The sequence below is a fragment of the Heliangelus exortis genome, chromosome 18, assembly GCF_036169615.1.
Source record: "Heliangelus exortis chromosome 18, bHelExo1.hap1, whole genome shotgun sequence".
Lineage (NCBI taxonomy): Eukaryota > Metazoa > Chordata > Aves > Apodiformes > Trochilidae > Heliangelus > Heliangelus exortis.
In genome coordinates, this window is record NC_092439.1 from 5,334,640 (window position 1) to 5,348,340 (window position 13,701).

Here is a 13,701-nt window from a genome sequence, read left to right on the forward strand (position 1 = left end):
GGTTTTTTTAAAATACCTCCTGTTTTTTCAAAGTTATATTAGTATGAAAAAATAGAAAACCCTTTTAATCTACTTTTGCAGCACAATCCTGGGAAGCATGCAGTCAGCATGTGCCCAGGGGAAGGGTATCACATACATATTTTAAAACAGGTTAACACATAACCAAATGGGGATATTCTGTATTTTAAACAAAATGTGCAGCATAAACAAAATTAATGTACAGCTTACAGTGACATAGAAGGTCATTAAAAAGCTTTTAACAAGTCATAAAACCATGTTATTCTGACAAGCTCAGGTTGTCAAATCTGCATTGATTCTGACAAAACATTTTGCTCATTGTAAAATATAGTCATGCTGTTTTGATTTGAAATGGTAAAATCATGCTTCCTGTGCTGATTTCTCAGTCTTCTGCAAATCCTAATGAAGAACTGAACAGGCATGGTGGAATGCAGCTGTTATTAAATAAGGCTGTGAGGGTCAAGATTAAAAAAAGGAAAGAAATAGCAAAAAAAAAAAAAAAAAAAGTTCATGAGCTTAAACAGAATCAAGATGACAGAAAAGTCTTTAAATGGATTTATAAATCTATATATAAGACCTAGTAGGAATGTTCCTTTTTGAGAAGGGTGAAAAAAATATAAAGCATATGAAGTTTTGGAAGAGTATTCAGATAAAATATTCCTTAACATATTTCAGACTAATTTCGAAGACAAATCTTTCCCCACTTATGATCCAGTTTCCCTGAATGTATCATTTGATTTATTTAGAAAAAGTTTCATCATTCCAGTATATTTTATCATATTTACTAAATCTTTCAGTGGATTTCCAGAGCACCCCTGATTTATGGATTCAAGAACTGTGTGAAGGTAATATAGCTCTTAGATCTTTCCAGTGGAAATATTTACTGTGTAATTCATTCTTATTTTCTTAATCTTTAACATCCCAGTGAGTCTCAGATTAAGTATCCTAAAGCAATCACAAAATTAATCTCCTTGTATCTTTCAGAGCGTCCAACATACACACTTACTGCTCATGTTCTCTAATACGTGAGCAAGAGCAGAAGAGTGTCACAGAATGTTTAGGAAGGTTAAGAAATACAAGATTTAAAGGTCATCAGGAGGGAAGAACAACTCTGTGAACCAGATGAAAAAGCAAAGATGGGCTATGCAATAAGATTATATGAAAATGGCTGTTTCCAAGTTTTATAGAAATATTGGGTTGTTCCGTTTTTTTTTTTTTTTTTTTTCCTTCGGGTGTTGGTGGATGGGGATTTGGCTGGGGATTAGAAACTCAAAACTATATCCTGTTCTTCATTAGTATGTAATTTCATAAATTTACACAGTATCTCAAGAATAAATAGACACTTGACATGGGAGGAGACATCCAGGGTGTAAAGGTCCTTAGTGCAGGGCAAGTACCAAAGGAATTCAAACCATGTTGCCATTCTGAACTGCCTTCTGGAAGAGTCTCTTCCAATCTCTATCTCTGGTGACTACACAAGGTGCCAGGAAGAGAAGTCTCTTAGCACTAAGCACTCAAAATATTAAGGAAATATTATTAAGGAAAATCTTAGAATAGCCATACTAGAGTTAAAAGTCCAGTAAGCCCAGTCTCCTCTTTCTTGCAGCACCCCTTAAGATACAATTGGAAATATCAGAATGAAACATACTAATGACACTGAACTTCCCCCCTCTCTCCTCATCTGCACATTGCCCTGAGCAGAGCCTGTCTGTGCTCAATAGCTTCTCATAACCATTTCATCCCCATTTTGCCTAATCACTTCTGTACTCAAAGCTTTTGGCACCCATCACATTTTAAATTACAGTGCTCGCTGTCATAAAATATGCTTTGCAGGGAAGAACTTTCATGTGTTTTGAACCTGCCCTTTAGTTCTTGTATAGTAAGAAACAGTGAATAATTGTTGTCAAAGTCCCTTCTTCTGTGACTCATTATTTCATACACCTTTATCATAACTCTTCAATCACCTACTTTCCAGGCTGAAGTGTCCAAGTCTATTTAATCGTTCCTTGTATTTAGACTGTTCAAGATTTAATCACTCCTCTCACCCCTCTTCATACCTTTTGTAGTTCTACTATATTTGTTTGAAACGTGTAGGAGAAGGCTCCAAGATACAGGCATGCCAAGGATTTACACAATGATTTGTTCTCTATTTGTTTTCCTGCTATATTGATCACAGAGCTGATGTTTCCATGGTATTTTTACAATAACTCCAAGGTCTCTTTCCTGAGTCATAGTACCTATTTGAGAACCCATCATTATATATGTACAGTTTGGGTTGGTTTTGTTCTTGTGTGTTAGTTTCCATTCATTGACATTGTTTCATCTTTTATTTGTTTCATCTGTTTTCTTGTTATTCCACCATGAACCTCAGATGACAATCTGGCCCTGTCTTCTTAAACTCCTCTGATGCACCCAAGGCTGCGATTAGGCCTTTTCTTCATCAAGCTATAAGCAAATCCTACTCTCTCAGCCTTTGTCTTGTACTCCAACCCCACACCACATTGGTTGTGAAGGTTCCTGTTGGTCACCTCCTTTAGCTCCAGGTGGCAGTCTGGTCCTTGAGGATGCCAGCTGCACCTCCACAGCTTGGTGGCCCTGCAGACTTAGTAGGGGTGCTGATATCTTTTTCTTGATGCTGGTTGGGATGAAGTTTAGATATTGAATTGCAATCCAAGTATTTTTCATGTCAATCATATGGTTAGTCATCCACTGATTTTCCATTCTCCTTCAGAATACAGAACTTCTATAATATATAAAATTCATTAATCTGAATATATTTTCTTTTTGAAGACATTTGTAAGTAAATGAACAAGCTGCTTCAATGAGATTCCAAGTACAGTAGTATCTCTAAGTGCATTTGCTAGCAAGATGGGAAAAGTGTTTTCATCATCTTACTGTAATACTTTTGAAATATCACTACAGGTATTCAGTTAAAACTAATGCCACCAGTGAAGTAGACCAAAAATCAAACTACAAAATGAAAACTGTTTTAGTTTAACACTTTTAAAGCTTGATTTACTCTAATGTAGCTTCTGATAAATGTTAGATTTAATCCCTTGCAGAGCTTAGACATACAATAGTCACGCTACATAAAACCTTAAGATCTAATATGTAGAGCACAATTAAACTTAAAGCAACAGGGAAATCAGGAATAATTTTCCCAAGAGCACTACATAGCAGAGAAATAAAACGGGCCATTTACCATTACACATCTACCCTCTATTAAGCCAGCTCTGGAATTTCCTGCAGGGAAGACTACATGTTTTACTCTTCTAGTGGATGAATTTTCTAAGAACATTTACTTACTCTGATTGTTAAAATTAATTTCTTCATGCCTATTTACTGTCGCTCTTTTCACAAAGTAAAACAAAACTACTGAGGAATGCAAATTATTTTCAAGGTGCATCACTTTGCTAACTTAAATACTTATTTTTGCATTGTCAGGCTTAACAGTACCTGCTGGCTTTAGTGGCCAAAGCACTGGAACTTGCAGGTGCAAGAGACTCAGCTGTCTCAGTAGAGGAGAGCCCCAAATACTTGACCCAGAAAGTAAACACCTCATCACCTTCACCAGCTGCTATAGTTACTTCTCCCACCACCACAATGATTTTTCTTATAAACCAATTAAGCACTTGTGCATTGCCACTTTGACAGCACAGCAGGCATGGTTTGGCCACGTAACCTTAATTTTTCATATAACTAGAAATCTGCAGTTCTTTCTGGATATAAGGTTGCACAAGTGTTTGTTTACTATTAAGGTATCAAAGCTTGTTATAGTTCTACAAAAATAAATGGATGTGATTGGCTTTCAACATGCCCAGGCACTTGGCACAAATATACTTAGGCATTGCTGTGCACTCCCAAATGCATGGTCAAAGGTACTTGAAAGGAATGACTAAAATATTTGCTACTTGTGTGAAATTAGTCATGAAAACCATGTTTTGCAAAGTGGGTATGAAGATGTAATGAGTCCATTGTAAACAGCTCAGCCTCTATAGCCTTGCTGACAACAATATTATTCTCAATTCTTCTTTATGTCTTTTTTCCTTCTGTAGCTCCATCCCCAGTAACAAATATTCATAGCCTCCCAAGCCCATGCTTCAGAGAGGTCCTATAAATTCACTTTCCTGCAATGACAATAAGCAACTAAATGAGTCACAATGCAAACTACACAGCCTTTGTATCTTTTCCTAAGAATTTCCCAGTTGAACAAGACCTTTAACATCCTTTTCACACTTGCAACAAATTGCTTTTCAGAAAAGTCTCTGCTTGTTTGGTCATGGGAAATGTCAGCCTCATGGTAAAAGTCTGCAACAAGCTTTTTTGAAAAGCTGATAATCACAAGCTGTCCTGGACACCTGGCCAGGGACCAAGAAGATATTACTAGGGGTCCCAGTTTGTACTAACAGGTGTTCAGTCAAATAAACACAGCACCTAGACATAAAACATAGGGATCCATGTTGGTTGCAATCACTTTCAGAAGTCAGAGTCCAGAAGAGTTAAGGAACATGACCTTTTCTTCAAGTGAATTTACTTTAAAACTTTTTTCTCTTTTTTTTTTTTTTTTTTTTTTTTTTACACTAAATAAAACTAAAATGACCCAAATAATTTGAATTTTTTGATTCAGCCTGAGTCATGATATGTTGTGCAATAGTCCTTTGCATCCCAGTTGAAATGATTTAACAAACACTGCATGAAACAACAGAGTGAAATCAATTAAATGTATACTTAAGATAAATGCTATTACTTAAATTTGTTTCTGAAAGCAGGCCAACAGGTAAACAGGCAATGTAGATTGGCAAGAAAATGAAATGAGTTGCAACATACCTCCTTCTGCTTCCCAAATACTCTCTGCTTTCTTGCTATGAAGAAACTGGTAATCTGACAAAAAACTTGTTAGGCACTGAAAAGTTCTGTACCAGCACTGTGTGTGGAATGTGCTGTGAATTAACTTCTGGTTTTGAAGCCTAGATGTATTCATAACATGTAAGAATATAAAAATGATCAATAGTGCAGAATATTAATCAACTTTAATCTGAAATATGAAAATCCTGCTTCAATCTGTTGTAATTTCTGGAAGTGTTTCATTTCTGCTCATTAGAAAATCTAAATACATACCTAGCTAACAAAATTGCAGTTGACATACCTGGCTAGCAGATAGGAATGGGAGTCACATCTGATCTCATCTCCATGTGTTAATTTTATCAACTTTTTTTTCTTTCCTTAAAGTCCCTAGAATTTTTTTGCAAGTCATTCGACTCCATACCACTCAGGGGTATGCCAAAAACCCAAACTGAAAAGAAAACATACCATCAGCTCTATGTTTTGACTAAGTTTAAAAATGCTGCATGCACAGGCTTGTCTGAAAACACTTCCAGGTTGCTGGAGCATTTATGTGAGTTTTAAATGCCTCATGAGCAGTGCACATTACAACAATTTCTAAGCAAAGCCCAACATGCCTCTTGCAGATGTGAAGCCATATGAAGACATGAGTGCATTTCATATTAAAAACCAGGATTTTGAAAGAAATCCCACAACTCAAAAATTCATCATCTCTACAATTTCAGTTGCTCCATGTATAAAAAACATGGGAGTGTTAAAATTAATTAAAAAATCTTGCTTATCACAATGGAGAAATATTAGCTTGATAAGGCTCTAAGGAGCTCAATCTAGTTGAGGATGTCCCTGCTTACTGCAGGGGGGTGTTGGACCAGGTGATCCTTATAGGTCCCTTCCAATCAAAATTATTCTATGATTCCACCATGTGGTCAGTTCCCAAATTCTAGGTTTTCAGCTTTTCTGATGTTTAGAACTTTGTTCATGAAAGCCTATTCCAATGCCACTATTTTCTCAGTTCTCATCATGACCCCATGCTCACCACAACTCTATCACCTCTATTCCCCTTTAGAATGAAAACAGGAGGATTGAAATTCTCATTAATTTTAACTAGCAATACCTATTTCTCAGGGAATCAATTCCTTCTTTGGACTTCCCTGATGAAGTCAGCCTCTGCAATGTTGTCTGCTCCTCCCACCAGTGGTTCTGAAAATTTATACAGGCAGTTACTGCTTCTTTCTTCAGAAGCCTTCTGAAAAATTCTCCTTGACTATGTCAAGAATAAATACATCAACATTACAGAGAGATACATGTCTAGGATCCCCTTAGTTTGGGGAAATTCAATGTAGATACTTTTGCACAGACCAAACACACTAGAATGACATTGCTAAAGGTGGGCAGGCTGTCGAAGCTACAAACACAACTATATAGATAGTAATTTGTCTTTGAATATTAATCCTTTATCAAAAGATACAATTTGAACTACATGTACTTATAAAGTACTTGTCAAAATTCTTTCAGACATTTTTCATAATAGAAAACAAAAAAAATCTAATAAAATTTCAATTCACATTAAATTGCTCTAAAACAAAAAATTTATTAATAGTAATTAACAGAATTATGCTATTTACAACAGACTTAAAAAACTGAAAAACACCAAGAGGATTTACAACCAAGTAACAGACTAAAAAAAGGCTAAAAAACATAAGATATAATTTTTCATTAAAAACACTTATTGCAAATATTTTTTTGTCTCCTACCATAATCTTGGTATTATCTATCCAAGATAACATATCTAAAAATAAACTGACACCTTACAACTAATGCATTTTAATATTAACATCTATCTGAGCTGCTTCCAAATGAAAAACAATTTTAACACTATGAAGTTTCAGTGAAAATAATTTAGCAGATCAAATAAATTTTTCTAACTTTTGCATCACAAGATTCTCATTAGAAAATTAAGACTGTAGGTAAGTAATTTACACTAGCATCTAAAAATTAGACCACCACTGATCCTGGTACAGCTTGTTTTGTCTGTTAGTCATAAACACAGGGCAATGCTCACAAAGATTATGGCAAATAGTACACTGTGCACTTTCCCATTTCCAAATCCAAACGAAATTTCTTATTAATTTGTTAATATACAAATGACAATTGTAAGCTTTAACAGGAAACCATAATGAGCTTATTTTAGAATTTAACAAAATCCTTGTATTTCCAAAAAGTGGTTCTTTCTAAAATAGTGCATTACTGAGAGACATCTTTAACACAAAAAAATTTACTAGAGAGGAACAAGTCACCCAGTTCTGTTTGCTATCAATCCTGCTTGGAATAAGGATTAACTCAGAACTAAATCCTATTTTTTTTCTTACAAACATGAAGTAGGAGATTTTTTGATGTCCTCGAATTAACTCCTGATGTTACATTTCCATCAGAAAGGCTTCTGATTATATTTCTTGGCACATCCTGTTCTTGCTTCCAGTTCCCTGTTTTAATTCCTAGTGAAGAAAGAAATGTTAATACAAATACAATAAATATAAGCAGAATTTGGCTTACCTGAATCTTCTTTACAGAGCATGTCTAAGAATTTTTACACATATTCTTCTAATTGAAAGCCTAATTTTGATATTTATGAACACATCATAATACAAATCCATATGTACTTGCTTCCTCAACATCACTTTTTACTTAAAAACATGGATGTGCATGAAAACTGGCATATAAAACTGCTGTAAAACTGGAAAAGTATGGCTATTTTTTCTTGACAGACCACACTTGGAAAAGATAAAATTTGTAATAAAGTCCACCAAAGGTCTTAACAAGTATACAGACAATTTTTGGTGGAAGAACTTAATTCCTGGGAAAAGCTTTTCCCAAAAACCTTACAGTGATCTTGACTTTTGATTACATACCATCTAGATAACCAGTTAGACATTCAGATTTACTTTTTAAAATGAATACTACTGAATCTTAGGCTTAGTCTACTGATCACAGCAACACCTGCTATCAAATTGACAAAATGTTGAGTATCAACTTTAATTTTGGACCTCCTATACCAACAATAAGCCAGTGCAGCAGCAAACACTGAAGTTTTGGCACTCACCTGCCATTTTGGGCACTCGCAAAGCTCTGTGGCTTAACAGGAGCTGCTGTCGAATGCGTTTGGCAGGAACATGGTCTTGCTGGTTGCCTATCCCAATATTTGATGTAGAACTGGAAAAAATAGCAAGAAAAGAGTTAGATTTCAGTAAAGTGATTAAATTACATTGCAGTAGTTTAGACCTCACAACGTACAAATATATCAATTGGTAATACCCAGCTTTGGTAGCTCACAGTAAAACGAAAAGAATAAAATAATTTATGATGTGTGTATGTGGATATTATCTGCCCTTTCTTGCTGTTTAAAGCTTTACCAGAATGTTTCAATTGTGAAAATAAGAACTAATGTTGCCACTTATGTTAAAACCCACACCAATATGTCACAGTTTTTCTGAAACCACAGAATCCAGTTTGATGGTCATTGCACAAAAATTATACTAAAATAATCTTAACACTCGTAAGAAATACTTGAAATGTCCAAACTGTGGTATCTTGAAAAAATTGCATTTTTTACTGCTACAATAATTTTTCTACAGCCTCCAATATGGTTGGAGACATTGTCTTCATAGCAGACAATACTTCTTAGCTAAGCTGCAAGAGAGCTGCTATAGCTTCAAATTAATTAAGACAAAACCTCTGCATTTTATATCCATTTATATGATGGACTTAAGATCTACAAGTGAAAATAATCACCTCTCTGATCTCACCCTTTTACACTTGCCTTGCTAACTTATCTATAAGACAGACTCATGAGCAAATTAATTCTATTTATGTCCCAACTTTCTGTACTTTTCCCATTCCTCCAATTATATTGTATTATTCCCACTTTATATGCCCTTACAATAATCATTTGCCTGAATGACAATATATAGCAAGCAGTAAAAACCAAGTCCTGCCTTCTGACAATCCTAAGATCTATTCACACACATTTGGAAGAAAACTTGTCACTAAGAATGCAATGCTTTTTAGTGAAAGCAGCCTCTGTATTAATGCTGATTTCTCTCATACCCTGTCCAAGCAATATGGCTGTTTCAAATTATATTTCTGACCTAGAAAATATGTCAGAAATGTGTATTTTTTTATTTTAATGTTAGTATGAGATGAATGACTGAGTGAAGTACTTCAAACAGGGAAAGCTGTTAGGAGAGAAGAGGAGGAAACTAAAGAAGAGACAGGAAAGTCTTAAGCTTAAGTTTCTTCTGCGTTCTGTGATCTAACAGCCTTGAAGCATTCTTTACATGACCTATGGGGTAGCAGCTTCACTCACTGTCTAGCAACAGGTGACTAATAATATGATTTAAACAATTTTGTAGGAATGCTTTCTTTTACAAAAAACACCAAACCCCCCAAAAAGCCTTTTTCAACAGTACTGATCTACTAACTGACCTTGAAATACATTAACAGAAAAAAAAAAGTAAAATTCCACTTAGTTTCTAGTAGTCTTTGACTGTGTAGTGTTGCTTTGACTAACAAGAGTCTTTTAGGGTCAGAAACCAGAAGTGACAAAATGGGAGTTCTTCCCAGAGCAAACCACAAGAATGAAGTCATAATTACAGAGACTGGAAATGAATTATCAGAAAAATGAAGGCATTGGCCACATAAGCATTGTTAAGTATTTTCTCTTCTTTCTATTTTGGTAATTTCTAATGTGTTCCAGCAAAGGCATGTAATTTTCAAACAAATAAAATTTTTAATTGATGATGTGATTACTCTTTTCAGAATTGTGTGTCATCTTTCTATTTTGAGTATACGGAATACATGGTATTGGTTTGTACTTAAAACAACACACGTTCCTCAACCAAGAGTAAGAAAGACTCTAGTAATGCAGCCAGAAAAAAAAAAAAAATTGAATTGTGGAACAAGATTTGAGTGGAAACATCTTACACATGAGTCCAGATGATGAGGCTTTCAGATTTCAAACATACATAATATTGAAAATGAAATGAGAACAAAAGAGAACACCAACTCACTTGTGTAAGACCATCTTACCTTAATATCTTTCTTTTTCTCTCAGCAGCAGAAGTCATTGCCATGTATGAGGGCTTCTCAAGTTCTGAAGTAGTATTTTTGTTTTTTAAGGAAGTGAGATCAAGTCTGAAATGAAAAAAATTACACTTTTGTAAAATATATTCCGTGTTGAAGTAAAACTGTTCTTAACTGTAAATAAATACATGTTAAGTTGAAAACAATACCAGAAATTTGTTTCAATAATATTACTTGAGGCAACTTGACAGGACTTCACACATACATGGCAGCTTCAACAATGGCATCTCTCTTTGTCAGAAAGGCAAAGGTATTAAATCTATAGACAGGAAAAAGCAAGGCTTAGAGAAAGTAACTTGCTTGAGGCATCACAAGCAAATTCAAAAGTGTATTTTCTTTTCAGTATGCATCTTGTAAAACAGCAGCTTTCAACTTCATCTGTTGTCACTAACATACATTGATTTCAAATTATGGCAGAATTGAATCTGATGATGATTAAAATTGAGTGTTTGATTTGCAAAATGTTGGGTTTAGAAAATGAAGTCTACAGCAAACAAAAAATCCAGCTCTGAAGATTAACAGGATTAAGTTGTTTGGGTAATATACCTTGCCAACACAAATGAAAATACCTTTGTAGAACAGAATTGTTGCATGGCTGTGAGTCCTTCATGGATGAATCAGTAGATGCTACAGTTGTTTCATCTGTCACTTCATAGAGAATTACTGTTGAGTTCATGTCAGCTTCATTGCACTCTGGGATTATATCACATGTAGAGTCCATAATACTCTTCCTTTTCCCTGGCCTAGCTATACTACATGCACTGCCCTCCTGAAGGCCTGCAAGGTGCAAATCTTTCTTCACCACAGTCTGTGTACAGCAGCTTTGTACTGGCTTTTTGCAAAAAAGTTCTGGTGTATACACAAGAGGTTGGACCTCCTTGGTAAGAGAATCCTCCAGATGGTGGAGGGTAGAGAGGTTGGATGCAGCAGGACTTTGAAACGTGGCTGGAGATTCCATCAGCTTCCTCCTGGTTTTCTTCTGTGGCTGTACTGCATATTCCACTGTTTGTGGTGTTTTTTTATAAACTTCTTTTGATGGTGTACCAGAAGTTGTACCTGTGGTACACAGGAAACAATGATTAATACACATTTACCTATATTTACTACTTAAATTCTCTCCTCTTCCCTATTGAAATATGTTTACTTGAAGAAACTACTACAAATATGATTTAATTTAAATATTAATTTGGTCATGTAACTGAAATGATTTCTATTGCAGTATTGTCCATATGGTAACGTTTGTTCTGTGGCACTGAAAGTGTTCAAAATATGCACAGTTTGATAAAGTTAATCCCAGGGACACATGGGTAATCATAAGTAAGATATAACACAACATGGAATGGAAGACTATTGAAAATGATGGCATTTTCATGATACAGTCCTTCAGTTAATTTAAGATGACACTATCACAGTAATCTACAGCTGCCTAATCAACATGGCCATTTTTTCCCTTGCAAGTATAGTCCACTAGAATGAGAGACTGTTGTGAAAAGGATGTACAATCACTCTAGAGGGAGAGATTTCTTTGACATTGCAAATGAGGAAGTAGTGTTCTGAAAAAAGGGAAAGGAAAAAGTTACTAGGATCCTGTCATTTCAATATATTCGCTCTAGAAAAGGATTTTTACTAAAAACCCCACCCTTCAAAATAAGAAGGCAAGCAATGTAGCAGTAATGGGCCATTCCCATTCATCTTGACTTTTCTTCAAGTGTCACAATATTTTTATTTTCAAGTAGGTGGCAATAAAGGCAATCTCCAAAGTAAGAGAGAAAAGGCCTTACTTTTACTGAAGTTTTCAGAAAAGGAGAAAAATTTTAAGACCGAGAACACTGTTCAAATGGCAAGGTTAGTGGTGACTTAAGTAGTTAAGAGCAAAAAACTAAGCAAAAGAACCCCACACAAAGAAATTAAATCAAGAGTGGGCTGTTAAAAGCCCAAGTGTTTTGACATTTAATTTTGAGAAAAAGTTTAAGAAATTAAGACTACCACCCCTAAAAGGTCTACGGAGTGCCCTGGTAGCCACACTAACCAGATTATCCCTTTCTGCACTGCCTACTCCATTCCTATGAGCAGCTAAACTGTAAAAAAGAGCTCCTGCTTTTTAAGTTGCCACAAGATACTCAAGGAATTAACTATGGTATTCATATAATAGTGGTGATAAATATTTTTTTCTTCTAAAATTCCATTTTTTTTGCCTCAGAGTAAGAAAGTTAGTTTGAACTCTTCAGAGTGAATTCTTCTTTAGTTTGCTCTCATATGTTAACACTTACAGCATTTTAGCTGTTCCATAAACATTCTTTGAAGAGGAGGAATATTTATTAAAAACACATACTGCAGTATTCCACCCATTTGACTTTTTACAAAAAGTGAAGTTCAAACTATTATGGTCTTTTCTCTGACTGCTTACAACTTTTCAGCCTCCACTGAACTTTTTCAGCGAGAAGCTTTAAGAATGCCAACTCCCCAAGTACCCTGAGAATTCAGATGTTTTGGGGAGCCTCATTGAAGGAAAGCCTTCAAAACATGGAAAGATGATTGCAATGTCATTTTTTTCTACATGCTTTAAAACTAGACATACCCTATGATGGATTCCTCATACCCAGCTACATGAGATAAAGCCCAATTAGAAGACACAAATTAGAGCATGAGACCTAGACCTGTTCAGGGAAGTTGGACCCAGTAGTATCAACACCTGCACAAGCAGCAAGGAAATTAGATGCTAATATACATCCCACAAATCTGTGTTGCCAGAACTTAATTTAATTATGGAACCATTGGAACAAGAAAAACATTTATTCTTCAACAAGTGCTCAGTTTCAGAAAGAAAAATGTTTCAACTGCAATGGTTTAACAAATATGCAACACCCTTAACCAAGAATGCATAAACAATAAGAACAGGTTAATTTAAGCCAAATTGCTTATGGGAAAAGATGTCTGGATAATTACATGAACAATTACAATTCTGTTATCTTGTTTTCAGCTTTGCAGAAAAACGAACACCAAAAACTCAGGACTGAGAGGACTGCACAACATGTAAAAGCAGAACAGTGAATTTCTGTGTGTTTGCATGCCCTTATACTGTATATATGTAAGGTAATTTTTTTAAAACACAAAAGAAATTATTTCCTCACACCTAATCTTAGTCTAATTCATAGTCAACATTCACTAGGTGAAGAGCAGCAAGCTGTTGAGACACAGTGGCTTGACTGTAATCTAAACATTAAATTAATTCAGAATATTGCCCATGAGCAGAGAAATGGAATGTGTAATAAAACAGGGGTTATGTGTTCCCCAAATAGTTTTTTCCTCCATCAGAAGTGATACAGGCCTACTTTAATGAACATATTTTTCTCCAAGATTTTGTAGGATTCTGTTGGTAACAAGCAAGAAACTTATTTATGAACCATTTTCAATACATACACAGTGAGACTATTAGCAGTGCTATGCTTCATTATTGTGCTTGCTCCTTCACTTTGTTTTCATGATTATTGTTCTTCTATGTAAAACACTAAAATATATTAAAAAAAAATATTTTTACTCAACAAAAATCTGAGGTCAAAATCTTCTTTTACAGATTGACAGCTTATATGTTTAAATACAATAATAAACTCGATATATTCACAATCTAGTGTTTGAAATAACTAGACACTATAAATTTCAGGAAATATTTTAAAATATTAATAAATTAAGGTTTTCTCCTGC

At 34.9% G+C, this 13,701-nt stretch overlaps 1 protein-coding gene across 2 annotated transcripts in view; it reads right to left on the minus strand.

Annotated features, from left to right (window-relative positions):
* Positions 1 to 7,087: 7,087 nt before the first annotated feature.
* Positions 7,088 to 13,701, minus strand: part of KIF18A (kinesin family member 18A) — a 29,741-nt gene continuing 23,127 nt past the window's right edge. For both annotated transcript variants that reach the window (XM_071762349.1, XM_071762350.1), the window contains exons 14-17: positions 10,569 to 11,055; positions 9,946 to 10,050; positions 7,961 to 8,070; positions 7,088 to 7,355 (exon numbers count right to left, since the gene is read on the minus strand). In XM_071762349.1, coding sequence (XP_071618450.1) covers positions 7,207 to 7,355; positions 7,961 to 8,070; positions 9,946 to 10,050; positions 10,569 to 11,055 — 851 coding nt within the window. In that variant the 3' untranslated portion in view covers positions 7,088 to 7,206. The remainder of the gene's footprint in view (positions 7,356 to 7,960; positions 8,071 to 9,945; positions 10,051 to 10,568; positions 11,056 to 13,701) is intronic.